Source organism: Paramisgurnus dabryanus, chromosome 5, assembly GCF_030506205.2.
Source record: "Paramisgurnus dabryanus chromosome 5, PD_genome_1.1, whole genome shotgun sequence".
Lineage (NCBI taxonomy): Eukaryota > Metazoa > Chordata > Actinopteri > Cypriniformes > Cobitidae > Paramisgurnus > Paramisgurnus dabryanus.
Genome location: NC_133341.1, coordinates 40,630,746 through 40,646,782, shown reverse-complemented (window position 1 = coordinate 40,646,782; position 16,037 = coordinate 40,630,746). Strand labels below are relative to the sequence as shown.

General features: G+C 36.0%; 2 protein-coding genes across 4 annotated transcripts; one reads left to right on the top strand and one right to left on the bottom strand.

The window, feature by feature from the left end:
- Positions 1-58: 58 nt before the first annotated feature.
- Positions 59-1,159, bottom strand: mia (MIA SH3 domain containing). Its single transcript, XM_065284166.2, has 4 exons — positions 936-1,159; positions 608-741; positions 358-468; positions 59-269 (listed from the first exon to the last, which is right to left on the bottom strand). Exons 1-4 carry the CDS (start codon positions 1,057-1,059, stop codon positions 246-248), a joined length of 393 nt encoding a protein of 130 aa, XP_065140238.1. The 5' UTR covers positions 1,060-1,159; the 3' UTR covers positions 59-245.
- Positions 1,160-2,810: 1,651 nt separating this feature from the next.
- bicdl2 (BICD family like cargo adaptor 2) lies at positions 2,811-14,213 on the top strand. 3 transcript variants are annotated; one of them, XM_065284159.1, is made up of 10 exons: positions 2,811-2,903; positions 3,717-4,345; positions 6,015-6,230; positions 6,428-6,544; positions 6,748-6,894; positions 8,366-8,512; positions 13,016-13,090; positions 13,172-13,254; positions 13,436-13,550; positions 13,814-14,213. In XM_065284159.1, the coding sequence occupies exons 2-10, from the start codon at positions 4,082-4,084 to the stop codon at positions 13,988-13,990; spliced, it is 1,341 nt and encodes a 446-aa protein (XP_065140231.1). In that variant the 5' UTR covers positions 2,811-2,903; positions 3,717-4,081; the 3' UTR covers positions 13,991-14,213. The 3 variants fall into 3 exon arrangements, with proteins under 3 accessions (XP_065140231.1, XP_065140233.1, XP_065140232.1); XM_065284160.2 differs by having other exon boundaries at positions 2,855-2,903; positions 3,732-4,345; XM_065284161.1 differs by lacking the exon at positions 8,366-8,512.
- Positions 14,214-16,037: the final 1,824 nt, after the last annotated feature.

Below are 16,037 nucleotides of genomic sequence, written 5' to 3'. Positions count from 1 at the left end.
TGATTTTTTCTTTCAAGTGCTTTGTTACATCACATGATTCAATGATTTCAGACCAACAAAGCAGCAGCTCATTTTTATTCACACAAGCATTTACAGTCTCAAGCAAACTGTTATTCAGCAAAGTCATAAATGTTTTTAGTACCGTAAAGTTGAGTTGCATATTATTGCCAATACATGTAGCCTATACAAAAGTGCAGAGTGGAACTAAGAATTGTGTTGCAATTCCTTAGGAGAATCATGCAATCCTAATGGCAGTAGAAGTCCCATTTCTGAAAAAAAAAAGGAAAATTAAAATGACCACTTGTAGATTCTTTCTATTCAACTTGATTTCTATTCAACTTGATTATGGCTACGCACGTTTGTTTCGACCTCAACCTCAGCAGGCGTTAATGCATATGCCTCTTCAACAACACTGCTCGGGAAATATCCCAGACGAGCCTCCTGAGCTCCATAATACGACCCTTGAACCTTCAGAAACAATTATCCTAAGTTTTACAGGGGTGGGCTGGGGGGTGCATTTATTTTTGCTCATTTTGTAAAAACAAGTAAAGCATAAGTCAAGCGGTTTAGACTTCAAATTCCATTATAACACAATACTTATACTTACACTTCCAGCCCAGAAAAGGTTTCCTTGGTCTTTCAGCATTGCATACACATAGACAAATTGGCCTTGGTAGATTGGTATGAAGCGACAGTCTTGTGGATAATAATCCTGTAGAGCTTTAGCAATGAGTATAGGATCTGTATACACACAACCACACAGTTTTGTGAAGAAAAATTGGCATTACACAATGACAGCATTATCATGCAGTGTGCCATGCTATACTTGCTTAAATGAATTTGACTTTGATGTAACATTAAAAGTGTGGTATAAATCTGCACCCGAATTACAGGCAATTTCTATCAAAAAAGTTGAATATGTTTGCAGTACTCACAGTTACATTCTGAATCAGCGCATAGCTTCTTGTCTGAGAGCTTTGGCATATGCCTGGCAGCCTGAGTTGCCAGTGGCAGAAGACAGCACAATACCAAGAGAAAAGTCCAGTTGTGCCCCTCCATCTGTGCGTTTGATTCTTAGTTAGTCTGAACAGTGGACTAAAGCTCAAATGGGAGGGGCCAAGTTGAAGACAAGATCCTCCCATTTTTAGAAAATATTTATATTTAATATTAAATTGCAATTAATCAAATGATCTGTTTTCTTAGATATAACACACAATAATATTTTTTAATTTGATTGTTAACTTTGCAGCAAAAATTACAAAATTTGCCATTTATTTGTAAGTACGCAAACTGCAATCAAAATAATACAGAATCTGATGTGTGAATTATTAATTGTGCATTGAAATTGGTAAACAGACATTCTTTTAAGCTGAGGTATAATCTGAATCAGGGCCTTTAGCAGTAACTAGCCTCTTTCAGGGTATGTGAGAAAAAACAGGAAATAGTGGGTGTTCAAATACTGTTTTTTTTCTATTCCTGCATCATTTTTTACCATAAATACACAGTTGATTCACATGTCCAGTCTACAGGTAGCACCTAGGTACCAAACTGGAGCTGTTGCCATTAGTTAAACAAGCCGTCCTTTCAAAGCAGTTGAAAACGTAAAAAATCCCAAAACTCTCATGGTCTCTCTCTATTATATATCCCTTTGGAATATTATAATCAATGCAAAAATTATCTTATTGCATATTAAATATGGATTTCTCTTGAACTGTTAAAGGAACCAGATTATTTATACAAGTACCACATTTATCTTAACCACAGACAGGCAGCAATAACAGCCACTGAATGAATTCTTTATATTTTTAAGTCAACACTTCATGTGGAAAACATTTGACCATAGTTTCTATGCCAAGTCCTAATTTTATTAAAGCTGAAAATGGCAGGTTAAAACTATTAAAATACATAAAGTTCAACAGGATTGTAATCAAATGATTTTAATGGTAAACAACAACACTTTATTTAAGGACTTGCAAAATGAATGCACAAATGGAGCCGCCAATACGTCTATGTAACAAACCTAGTTGAATTAGATGATTTATTATTATTATTATTATTATTATTATTATTATTATTATTATTATTATTCTTTATTTATGGATCCTATTTAAATCTGTTTTCTCCCCTTTAATGTATTTTGTATATTTTATTTTATTTTTTAAGTTGTATGTGTACGTTGTGATTGTGTGAAGCACCACGAATGAATTGCCCCAATGGGATAAATAAAGCTATAAACTAAACTACAATTTTCCTTTTTTTTTTTTTTTACAAAAAAGAGACAGTGATAAATGAATAAAAATTACTAAATATAACCATAGACGTAATGATATTAAGATAACAATTCAGAAATTATTTTAGATTGGAAAATAAATGTTAACCGGACAGAGATGCTTCATGTCTTTTGGTTAACAAACAAAGTGCAGACACATAAACTAAACAGTATTTTCGGATGTAAAACAGTATGTTAATATAAATATAAGGAATTGGCATGTTATATTAAAATATTGCACTTTTAAGCATCAGCATGTTGAGAAGTTAGATTTTTTTCAACTAATATAGGCTTTTGTTTACTTAATTTTGAGAAAAAATAATCGTGGTTCCGAAATGGCTTGTTCGACTTCATGCGGCGCCGCAAGGACGCCAGATGACGTCAAAGTACCGCGAGAATTATTTCAAGAAATCATATTTGGAATCGCTCTCGCGATACTTTAACGTCATCCGACTGTCGATTCTTGCGGAGCCGCATGAAGTCGAATAAAGACATCAGCGTCACCGGCTCCTCCCATCGACTCAGTGACGTATCGGGTGGGTGTGGCATAATTAGCCACAGCAGCGCTTCCAAGGCGACCCGTAGTTACCTCCCTGTCAGCCTGCCTACCAAGTTTGGATCAGGAACTTCACAGGTGAGAAAAACAAAGCGTTATTTATACTAAGTAAACAATTGGGACATTTATGCCTCTAGTGAACGTTTTCTTAGCGACTTTAGGGGGGAAACATTTTGATAACAAATTCCTTTGAGTTCTTTTAATTGAGACTTGCAGTTAGTTGATACGAACTAGTATTTGGATTATTTGAGGTTAACGTCTATACACTGAACCATTTAAACATTGTATCAACAGTTTTAACTCTACGTCATTAAAATCGTTTGATAATAACCAGTAAATGGTTAAGTAGAAACATTTTAAGTAGAGGTGAGGTGCTGGTTTACATGACGTCAGTGTATATGTCATCCTATCCCTGTTTCCTCTATCCAGAGCCACAGACAGGGAAGCAGGTTTTAATCCAACAACAACTTTTCATTTATTGTTAAACGTAAGGATGTATCTGCAATATTTCAGTGTTGTTCAGGGCTATTTATGACTTACCAGTCTATGTTTCTTAAAACCTGTTTAGCTATTGTAAGGGGTGTAGTCACCGGGCCATGGAGGAGTCTTGAATGACTATTGGAATGTGAGAAAGACACTGAAACTTTGTTATGTTGGTTATGTATACAAAGGAAGCCAATAGACAACAATAACAAGGCTTCAAGGCAATGCTGGGTACAGTGTCGTGCCAACATCTATGCAATTGTTTGTAATGATATGTATATATTTATAGAAACAGAGAGAAGCTCAAGGGAGTAAGATATTGTGAATGAACACAACTTTTTGCTTTATGTCTTGAATTACGATGCTAAGTGCAAATGCAATTATTACTTATTTAATTTTTTTCCGTAGAAATATACAACGAAGGTCAGCAAAAAATCAGACAATAAGGATTGAGGAAAACACCCTTAGAAGAAGTTTCAATACGCCTCAAGATCCACCCTACACCTGACACACACCTGGGTTGATCACTTTTAAAGGATGTACAAAGCCAGCTAGTTTCACAATAAAGGAAACATTAGTAAGTGTCAGATCCGTCCCACCAAGTGTGTTTCCGAACCCTACCTTAAGAAAGAATACAGGAATCGGATATAATTTACATTTGCCTTACTAAGAGTAACCTAAGATGCACTTTTGCAACTTTTGACACTGGCACAACCTGTAAGATCGGGAAGGTCATTGGGAGTGCTGATCATTACTGGACACGAAAACAACCCATGTATTCATCCAAGAAGGAGAACCTACCCTCTCCCATCCTGGAGGAATCTTTCTTTCCTTTCTCTTCATCGAACTCTTCCTCTAATCAATGCATCATGGCTCCTGCCATAGGGGCGGATGATCTTCTCGCTTCACCGCAGGATGACCGTAGCCCTACGCTGCTGGAAAAGGACCTGATTCTGGCCGCAGAGGTGGGACAAGCTTTGCTGGAGAAAAATGAGGAGCTGGCTGCCACGCTTGAGCAGATGGAGAGGGACATGGAGGTATGAATTTTAGGGCTGGGCGATATATTCACCTAAATTCATATCTTGGTGATGAAGAGATGTCACACAATTAATATAACATTTAAATATAGGGGTTTCCTCCCTGTTTGAAAATACACAACAAGCAAGCTGGGCGGAAAGCTCTCATTGTGAGAGCTTTCGTTGTGATTAAGGAGGGTTATATCAGATTATGCATGGTCCGGTATGAGATTTTGTGGATTTGATAACCTTAAGCAAAAATACCACGGTTTCACAGTATTGCGTTTTTGACATTGCACCACTAAAATGTGTTGTTTGTATACGTATGCATCTAAAAATAACAACTTTTTTTTACTGGACACAATAAGGGATGCATAACAATTAATCTATAGCAGAAAAAAGTTTTTGTTTACATCATATATGCGTGTGAACTGTGTATAATAATTATGTATGTATAAATATGCACACATGCATGTATAATTAAAAAAAAATATATATATATATATATATATATATATTTATATATTAAGTATTTATATTTATATATAATATAAATTATACATAAATATACAAATGTATATACACATGTAAACATTTCTTAAATATTTACATGCATGTGTGTGCATTTATCTACACAAAGTTATTATACACCGTTCACACACATATATGATGTAAACAAAAACTTTTAGTCTGCTATAGATTAATCGTGATTAATCGTTATTCATCTCTTGAAGCAACTTAAAATATGTATGCCGGGTAAAAATAAAGCCTTTTGAATTATAATTTTCTTAAAAAAATATACATACATATACACATATATACATATACACATATATACATATATTAGGGATATATATATATATATATATTTATTTTTTATAATAACATGACTTAATGATTTAATTAATTTTGTGTAAACACAGCTTATACCTTGGAAACGATATCACAGAAAATGTTACTGGTTTTGAAACCTTGACTCTTTAAAACCTTGATATACCTTAAAACCAGTAATCGGCCCATGCCTATCAGACCATACCCATATAGCTGGTATAGCCTCATCACGTGTCCCGCTGGGAAATAATACAGATATATTACAGAAGTTCGATATATCACCCAGCTCTAACGAATTTGGATATGGTAGTTATTGCGACCTGATGTGTGTATGTTAAAAAGAAGCTCTAAGATTTTGTTAGATTGCTAGCTTGGTTAATAAACTAAACTGTTTTATTCTAATATACATGTGAAAGACACAACAACATCTTAACCAAATAAAAACACCTAAAGAATCTCACAAAATATACCAATAAACCATGAAAACTTTGGAAACTGATATACTATAACTACTGGTAATCTATACCAGGTACTAGAAGTCTTGCTACATTTAAAAAAAGTTAATTTTTTACACATTGTTTGAGTTATGCTATTATGTGTCATTTTAACAAGCGTCATTTTGTATCAAAACAAATAAAAGGGACAACACAAGTTGTGTTGAAAGTAACAACTAATGTGTTGTTCCAATAATAACAAAAAAATGAGACATATAAGTGTGAACAGCCCCTGTTTTTGCATTTATTTTTATGATTTAATGAACCTGGAAAGATAATCAAAATTCCAGTGATAGGGAAATTTAGGATTTCACTCTCTTATCTCTGATTTAGCAATAAACAAAATACGTGTGTCTTTATAACAGGCTGCACAGCAGGAGAAACACCTGCTGCAGCGACGCCTGGAGGTACGAGACCTGGAGGCAAGTCAGCGGGAAGCGGAATTACAGGCTGACATCACGGCGTTCCGGGAGCAGCTGGATCAAAAGCACGCTCAGAGTCGCGATCGGCGGCGTGAGGAGAGCGAGCAGCTCACTCAGCTGTCCAATCACAACCAAAAACTTGTTGAACAGCTGGCAGAGGTGACCAATCAAAAGTCAAAAACCACCCAAATAAAATATCTTTTCAGAGGCCTTCACCTGTACTAGGCTAAATTTGTTTAGTGACGTTGTGATAGAGGGTTGGAATGCAGAAGAGCGAGTTTAGGTATCTGTAACATTGTTGTCAACAATCCCAGAAAAGATGGATTTCGTCCAAACTTTCTCTCTCTTTCTTTCAGGCGGTGTCTTTAGAACACACTTTACGGACCGAACTTCGTACTTTAAGAGAAGAAATGGAGGATTCCAGTTTCAGCAAATCTATAAGCTCTGCTAGACTGGAAAGTCTGCAAGCAGAGGTATAAATAAGCCATGTAATGACGTAAACCAGATGGTCCAAATAGTAAAAGACCAATGTATCTGCCATGCCAATTATACATGAACTATTTTATTGGGTTTCTTAATAGCCGATACCGAAATTAACGTTACATCACTTGTGTTGACATTTGTGTTGAAATATGTTGAATAATAGTTTTTTTTTCTTTTGAAATCCCAATTACAGAACACAGTTTTAAAGGAGCGATGTGCTCATTTAGATGACCGGCTGAAATCAACCCAAGAAGACAATGACCGGCTTAGATCTGAGAGGGATGGATTAAGAGAGAGGGTGATGGATCTACAGACCAGCCTGAAGGATAAAGAAACTGAGGTGATTATAATCTATTAATGTGACTGGGATGGATGGGATCTGTTGGTAGATAGGATATATTCTATGTGATATTTAAATGCAACACACACATTTCAAATTCAGACCATACAGTACATTCACCATAAGAACAGATGGATGAGACTATTTCCATCTGAATGTGTAGTAACATGATCAATATCGGAACATGCGTGGATTCAGTGAATCTGCATTAAACACATGCATGTTACACCTCAACACACCTGCTTGCATGCTGTTTGTATTTGCATGTAATGAATAAAGCTTACATGAGCTGCGGTATAGTCGGTGTTGCATGTGCTCTTGGGGACGCAGGTTTGAAGCCGGCCTGTTATGTCTTGATCTCGTTCAACTTCTCTCTTGAATTCATTGTATATTAACACTAACCATAATAATAATAATAAAATGAACCATTACATTGCTCATAACATCACCTGTTGGGATTCATAATGTTTAAGAACAGTATAGTGCAAGCTGTGTCATCACGATTTTTTGTGACATGACCACATTTAGATAGGGCCCATCATAAACAGGTGCATTTGAATGATAGCTGAAATAACATAACTCTACACACATCAGAGGTTTTGCGTACACAGCAAAATCCCCAGTGTTAAATGAATGTGTATATTTTCCCAATCTTACAGAGTGTTAAGAAGTAACAATGAAGCAGTGCAATCTATAACTTTATCCTCTCTATCACCATCTCTTACTAAGTTGTGGAGTTATTTATTAACTTAGATTTAGATGTTGGCTGTTTCATTTAAAGTCGATTATGGTGATTAATGTTTGTTTTAGTTAGACTTTTCAGTGTTACAGAATTCTTCAGAATAGAAAACTTCTATGAGAGTGCTGGGTATCACATTATTGCCAGAAAAGATGCTTCTGATATGTGTGCAAACACTAAATTAATAAATACATTTTCTAGATGATGATGATGATATTTAGACTTTATGTACGAACCACCACCAAAGAATTGCACTATAGTCTTTCTTTGCCATAACAAAAATGTTGTTCCAAAAACAAAGTTATAAGTATAAGAAAAAACTAACAAGCTAAGAGTCAAGTCCAACTAAAACAAACACTGATCACCATAATCACAACTTTAAATGAATCAGCCAACATCTAAACCTAAGTTAAGAAAATATATCTACTAAGTTGTAATATGCAATTTAAGGTTTCAAACAGAGAAAGTGATGGAGAAAGTTACAGATTGCAGCAGTGTTCATTTAACTCCGGGGATTTTTCTTTGGACATGCTGCAAATCCAGAATATGTTATCTCGCATACTATTTTAGGATTGATAGGTATGCTAAATAAATTGTATGCCAATTGGGAATTTAGGATGCAGTCTTTGTTTTATGGCACAGCTTTGAATTCTGGTCAGGCTTTATAGAGCTCAGACTGAGAGCATCCACACTTGTAGAGATTCAGTCCAGCTGTCTCTGGCTCTTTCACAGCTGGAACAGGAGCACAGCATAGTGTTTCAGCTGCGCACAGTCAACCGTACTCTGCAGCAAAAGGTTGAAGCTTTGGGAGAAGAAGCCAGTCTGGGGGAGCCTACCTGTTTCCCTTTGTCACTTCAAAGTGAGATCCAGCAGTCTCAGGTAGCTCTTATCCTTACTCGCGCTGGAAGTCACTGCTGCTTAGTCAAGGGATTTGCCTAGGTGTGCATGCTTACAATAAGTTAAAATAATAGTTCACATGAAAATGAAGATTTTGCACACTCGCACTCATGCCACTGCCGATATGAATTCATTAAAACAACCAATAATTTTATATTAAAATGCAAACATTTTATCAACAGTTTATTCAATGAAGCTCTAAGCAGCAATTTAAATGACTTTAGTAGGTTGATATATATACGAGAGAACGATTAACATTTTGGCAAAGTTGAAACCAAAACAAACACCTAAATCTCTCATTTGTACACATGTGACCCAGTCTTTGAAGCTAAAGTTTTCTACTAATGTAAAGAAGAGAGTAAGGGGTGGATCACACAGATCACGTTTATGGCAGTGGGAGGCGGCTTTTTAAAATTGTTTTCTATGAGCAGTTTGTGTTATGCACGCTAAGCGGCAGATCACACAAAACACGTTTTAAGGTGGACAGCACCGCCTTTATTTGATCGACTTCGGAAAAGAGCAGTGCGCTGAATTTTTTTTTATATTGCTATGCAAGCACTGAGGCAGCTGTCCTGTCGATCAAATATTGAAGCGTGAGCACTCTTGAAACGTAACTGTCATATAGAGGACACTTGAATTGACCTTGATCGAGCGTGAGAGGTGCACAGACACGCAGGAGACAGTAGCTGTTTTTCCATTACTGTTCAATTTGCGCAAATTGAAGTAGCAAAATGAAAATGCACCCAATGGAAACAGCAATTTCACAAAAAGTTTTTACGCCCGGGTGAACTAATATATAGCAAAACTGCAATGGAAACTGTTTTTCCGCAATTACAGGTCACCTGACATGCGTAGAAATCACATGATTATTCATTAAATACCGTGTGGTCACAATATGCGACAATTGCATAACATCAAAATACCGCAAGTGCGAATTGGGAGTTGACTGCTCTGTATGCTTTGAGTCGCTCGCATGTTTTTTTTTTGATGTCATACGCATCTTGGTCTGTGTGGCGCCATATGAGGCCGAACACACCCGCCACCATGGTTTTTGGAATGACTTGTTGCAATAGAACAAAATTACTTTTTAGTCGCATAACATCGGTTAATGGAAATTTCGTCATTTCGCAAAAGTTTTTTGTCAACATTTAGAAAATAATGCTAAAGTTTTGCGCAAATCTGTAATGGAAACGCAGCTACTGAGTGCAATCTCCAGTTGTTCCAAGCAAACGTAAACTTCTGTCACCACAATGGAAGGCCAGCCTCTCCTCTCATTCAATTGGACAATGGAAAAACATGCTTTTCTGCTCAGCACACTCCTGCAAAAATGCGTGGCATGACAGGCGGCAAAACACAAGGGTGCGCATAAACAGCATGCATAATGCTCACTGCCATTAGAAAGCAATTAAAAAAGGCCATAAATGTGTTCTGGGTGATCCGCCCCTAAGGCCACGTCAAAGATTGAAATTAAAGTGAAATCAGTGATGAAAATGAATTAGATTGAGATTTAGCCTGGCAGGGTCACGTATGAATAACTTTTCTAAAATAAAAAAAAATTAAATAATCTAAAATAATTGTGATAAACTATCATATAACAACTAGTCAAGAATAAATGAGATTGGAAGTTATTGATGTGCGTTTTATGTCAAATTAATCATGTTTCTCTTTAAATACATCTGAGATGGCATGAGGGTAAGGAAATGTTCATTTTTGGGTGAATTATTCTTTTGAAAATGGCTTTATACTAATCTTTTCATTACTAAGGCAGTGTAAAAAACTGCAGCCACATATTTATTATTCCTCTTTTGAGTGCGTAATCCTGTTCTGTTTAGTTATTCTACCACCAGATTTGCTTCTTAGAAAAATCTGGTAGTGACAATCTTATTTACAATAAATCTATAAAGTATGTACAGAATAGAACTAAATATCAATTTGAGATGTCTTTCCCTTTATATGAAAAGACAGAGACAGAGATATATGTGGTTAATACCATGTATATGCATTTAATCCCTATTCAGCTGAACACCTGAAAAACACTGGTGGAGTATTTGACAAATAGGAATCAGTGAGATGTGTTAGGAAAGTGTGGATATACCAGCAAACTAGACGTGCAACCTACAGCAAAAATTAAAATTTGTTTTGTGGTCATTTTTGTAAACTCTTGAATTTTCCCTTTGTATCTTTGCAATGCACCATCCATACTGAAACAGAAAGTGCATGCAAGTGACAGTCGCTTAAAGGTGCAGTGTGTTCATTTTAGGGGGAAAGAAATGCAATCTAATATATATAGCTATATTATAGGGCTGTTACGATAAATCGGGTGTCCCATCAAAAATGAAATCGATTCTGAATCCAATGCCATTTTGTCCAGTAGGAAGTCCTTATCAATCTAAAATCATTATGAGTCAGAGTTGTTTATAACGTGCATTTAAAAAAGCAACACTCGTCAAACACAATTATTCAAAATATTCTTTATTATTACACGGCTCTCTGGAATGCTTGATTCTGATTGGTCAGTTGAGACATTTGCAGGTTCGTTCTTTTCGAATAATAACCGCTCCAAAATAATAACGCATAGCCGGTACTACTTTTACGAGTAAGATCGCTCCGCGCCAATAAAGATCAATAAAGATTACTGTCTGTTTGGCGCCATCTTGTGACAAACACTGGACAACCACGACAAGACACAGAGAGCTTACTGAGACTGAACTTGACAAAATAGAGCATGACAGCTACGAAGCCAACACACAAAAAAATACAGAATGGGCATTAAAACTTCTCAAAGACTGGCTAAAAGAGAAAAAATGGAGACAGACAAGTATGAAGCAGAGGATCTTAATAAGGTATTACGATCATTTTATGCATCTGTGCAAAGTTTCGCGGAAGGATAAAAATGTTAATTTAAAACAAATATGCCAATAAAATGTTTCAAATTCATATTCATGTCCAGTTTTTTTTCTTATGTGACAAGTAGCCGTGTAATAAGCAGGATAATGTAGAGTCAGCCGGTAGTTATCGGGAAATAAGCCCCTTCAGTGTGATACAAGACCCTCCGCTTCGCGTCGGGTCCTGATCACACTGTCGGGGCTTATTTCCCGATAACTACCGGCTGCCTCTACATTATCCCTTACTTATCATGAAAATACCTGAAACTATTTAAAGAACGACAATATAAATATTCTTCTAGAGATTTCCTGGAATAGTGTTTGTAATGGTACTTCTTCTGTGGCACAATTGGAGTTTCTGCACGAGAGCGCCCTCTGGCTTTTGGGTGTGCTGGGATTTCACCGTAATTCATTCACATTCATTCATTGAGAAAATGTGCATTTGCACGATTTATCGTTACAGCCCTACTATATTATCAGTGGTATATAAACACCTTAAATAATGAGCTGATATGTTTTTATTACCTTAGAATGAGACATTTTTATCTACATACATCGCGGATCCTCTTACATGGAAGTCGCCATTTTGCACCGCCATGCTTTTACAGTAGCCCTTAACGGCAAACTGCTCTAGAGAATCACGTTTCTTGTCCTGTGGCGGGTCCCGTAGCTTCTCTGTGTTTCGGGGGGGTTTGCTGTTGGTTGCAATTCGCAATCTCACTGCAAGATGGCGCTAAAATCTACAAACAGCACCTTTAACAAAAAATAACATCTTTCTTACGTCTGTTTTAATAAAATTGCTGAACCAAAACATATTTTTTGATGCTTTTAACACTTGATAACAACAAACAGCTTTGTTGGCATCTGTATATATTCTTTACATCTGTCAATGGTTGGTGTCAATGGTTGCATTTCAAAAACGTTTGTGTCTATGATTCAGACCGTTGATGTTTTTTGTGTTTGTTAAATAAATGTGATCCTGGTCCACAAAACCAGTCATAAGGGTCTTTTTTTTTTAGATTTATACGTTATTTTTTGACTCATGTTTGGTTAATATTGGACAACATATATGCTGCGTAAAAATTGATCTAATGCTGGGTTGATTTACACCTACCTGCTGGGTTATTACAACCCATGGTTGCATAACAACAACCCAACATTGGGTAATTTTTAAAATGTTAAATAAATAAAATAAATAAATAAATAAGATATGGTTTGTTAGGATAGGACAATATTTGGCTGCTTTGAGATGCAACTAGATGCAAAAAAATCTAAATATTGAGAAAATCGCTTTTAGAGTGGTTCAAATGAAGTCCTTAACAACACATATTCCTAATAATAAATAATTTTATTATACATATATTTACGGTAGGAAATTTGCAAAATATCTTCATGCAACATGATGTTTACTTAATATCCCAATGATTTTTCTGGCATAAAAATTGCGTAATTTTTACCCATACAATGTATTTTTGGCTATTGCTACTTATGACTGGTTTGGTGATCCAGTCTCACAAATGTGCTTGTTTCTTTCTTTTCACCAGTTTGACATTTCAATGAACAGTTTTCACTCACTGTTTTGTATTTTAATCTCCGACAGGCCAAAGAAACCATCTTGGCCCATTCGGCCATTCTACAAGTCAAAGAAGAAGAGATCCAGAGGTTGCAGGAAGAGGTTAGGCCTTATTTCATAACATGTGACATCACAACAACACTTGTATAGACGTCTATATCTAACACTTCGTTCAATCATCAGATACAGGCCAAAGAAACTGAATTAGAGGAGCTGAGGGAGGAGATCAAGCCGTTTCGTAACAATCCTGGTAAACCTACGTACAGGTGAGAATTGGATCAAGGTGCAGCTTTTTGTATTCAATGAAAGGTGTGGTTTTGTTCTTTGTGTGTTTTGGTAATTTGTCAGAGACGGATGGGCACGTTTTGTACGAAAGACTGGAATGTGACATTCATTGTTACAAACAAACAAATATTTATTTACATTCCTATTTTGTTATTAATGCAGTGCCTTGGAGGAGGAGATCATTTTGGCTCGGCAAGAACGAGATGCACTTAACCAGCAACTTCTCAACACCATCAAACACAAGGTGGCACTGTCACAGGAAGTCGAGTCTTGGCAGGTTGGTACACTTAAAAAATGTCCTTATATGTGCTTTTGAGGTACTAATATGCATAATTTACATACAAAGGTACGTAATTTTTTTAAGTGTCAGTGTAGAGACCAAAATAAACTTTGGGTTGGGCTCTTCCAGAAATCAACCACAAAGCAATCCGCTAGCATTCAGCAGTGTTGTTAAGTTTTGCATGGGGACGCACCTCTCACATCATCTTGGAAAAAATGCCTGCTCTTTTTCTTAAATTGACTTGCAAATTTGTGCCGTAGGAGGACATGCGTCTGGTGATCTGCCATCAGGTTCAACTTCAGCAGAAAGAGAGGGAAAAGGAAAAGGACATGGAAGAGCGAGGTTTTCAGAGAGGCTCTCGAACCACCAGGTCTCTGCGGTTACGTGGGGAAGATGGAAGGAAAAGCTTTTTTTCTTCACTATTTGGCGGAGATTAATTGGAGGACAATTAAGGAAGATATAATTGATGGCATAATATAAAAAAGCTGTGTATTTTTGATTCAGCATTGTAAATAATTTACAGAATCATCCAGTTGTGTAAATTGAAATCAATTGAATGTACTCTACTTTGGCATTATTGCACATTGATGTTGATCGCTATTTATTTTCGGTACAAACTTACAAGGCATCGATTTAAATAAATATATAGCATGTATCTCATATCTGTGTTTTGATTCTTTATAGATGGGGTACATAATTTTATCTTACATTTTAAAATGCATCTTTAAAGGCAGCATTCAATAAGGAATAACTCTGTAGTTAACAAACATGTAATGGAAACCTCAACAATCATGTGATCCTGTCTGTGAAATTTAGGCTAAAGGGATCTTAAACTACTTTTCTTCGAGGGCCAGATTTTAAAAATGTATGTATGATGCGGGCCAAACTTTCCCGCCGATTTATATATATTATTTTATATGTTATAGGCTAACTTTTGTTGTTTTTGTTACTTTTTGTTATAGGGCATGTATAAAAAAACAAAAAAGATGCACACATCTTTTATACAGTATTTTGCCTTTTAATTACTGAAAACATATATTTTAAAAACAATTGCAGTTGAACCTTGCAAGAGCCAAATGTTAATAGTTCAACTATGAACAAAAAAGTGCAATTGTAAATAATCAACACATGTATTTTTGTATAACACTAAATGTAATGCAGAGCTCTAAAAAGCTCTATAACTTTCATTATAACTGTTTAACTTTCATAAATTGTTACATTTCAAATAAACATATGCATGCAATCACAACATATAGCTAGTCCTCTCCTAATGATTAAAATTGCGCTTCATGTTTTTTTAAATATATTTATTTTCCACATTAAACGAAATTCACACGCGACTGTCGGTGTTCGCCTCCTAGTAGTTGTATGAAATTTTAGAATGTAAATCCATGCCAAAGTTGGAGAGAAGCTCATACCAGCATGAAAGCCTTATGAATATTCACCATATTGTATTAAATAAATTAATGCAAATGAATGAAACTATAAACAGCTATGCATATATGTCAAGTGTTTTATGGAAGCCCATTTACACCATATAAGAAAAAAAAATCAAAATTATGACTTTTAAAGTCATAATTATGAGATAAAAAGTTATAATAACTTATCTCATAATTTTGACTTTAAAAGTCATAATTTCGATTTTTTTCTTATATGGCGGAAATGGGCTTCCATAAGTGTTATAAATAAAGTTAAACGAAACAGGACTTCTGGTCCATGTGGTGCAGTCACACATACTTTTTTATGCATCCAAAGCTTAAATCCAATCCGAAAATAATGCACTCGCCGATCGTTGGCCCCCATGCAACCCTTTTTAGACTCTCCTTCTGGTTTATTGGCCATCGTTTGTCATGCACAGTGGAAAGGCAGCTTTAAAGTAACCACACCGATTTTAAATCAGTCAAAGATGATCGGCCGCATTTGGCCTGCAGGCTGCCAGTTGACTACCCCTGTCTTAGAGTCTAATTATGAGATTAGGATTTCACATTAATTTCAATCTCTGAGATTGTTAAAGATTTTCACAGAATGTTCTTTACATTGTCTACAATGATTTTGTGTAGAAAACAAAAATTTACTTTGGCTGGATTTTTACAGGCAGGGTCATAAATCACACAGATTTTGGACTCAAACCTCACTACCCATAAGTAAACCCAAGGTTTTACCCGAAATTATTTTCAAATAATTCAAAGGACCCAAGTCAATTTTTCTGCTTATACCACAGACATTGCTTTGGTGGTTAATTTAAGACATTTGACAGGTTAGGTGTAGCCTGGTTAGCCAGACCTACATCAAGATGTAAGGTCTGGCAACTCTTCACACAAACGGCTCAATGCAAGGGGCGGGATATAAGGTTGTCCCTCAAAATGCCTCTGCACGCAATAGGATAGCGCTATGACCAATCAGAGCAACGAAGAAGGTGACGTAGTTACCGTAACCAGTCGGCAAAACTCCAAACACATCTTTCTTGCTTAAAAAGGACTTCAG

Bases quoted from the DNA above. Each gene is read 5' to 3' on its own strand.
- mia (XM_065284166.2), bottom strand. From the start codon at position 1,059: ATGGAGGGGCACAACTGGACTTTTCTCTTGGTATTGTGCTGTCTTCTG. The intron at 469-607 runs GTAAGTATAAGT...TTGTTTCTGAAG, and splicing joins ACCTTTTCTGGGCTGGAAGT to GTTCAAGGGTCGTATTATGG. The intron at 270-357 runs GTGCGTAGCCAT...TTTTTTTTTCAG, and splicing joins AGGTTGAGGTCGAAACAAAC to AAATGGGACTTCTACTGCCA.
- bicdl2 (XM_065284159.1), top strand. From the start codon at position 4,082: ATGTATTCATCCAAGAAGGAGAACCTACCCTCTCCCATCCTGGAGGAA. The intron at 4,346-6,014 runs GTATGAATTTTA...TCTTTATAACAG, and splicing joins AGATGGAGAGGGACATGGAG to GCTGCACAGCAGGAGAAACA. The intron at 8,513-13,015 runs GTAGCTCTTATC...AATCTCCGACAG, and splicing joins GTGAGATCCAGCAGTCTCAG to GCCAAAGAAACCATCTTGGC.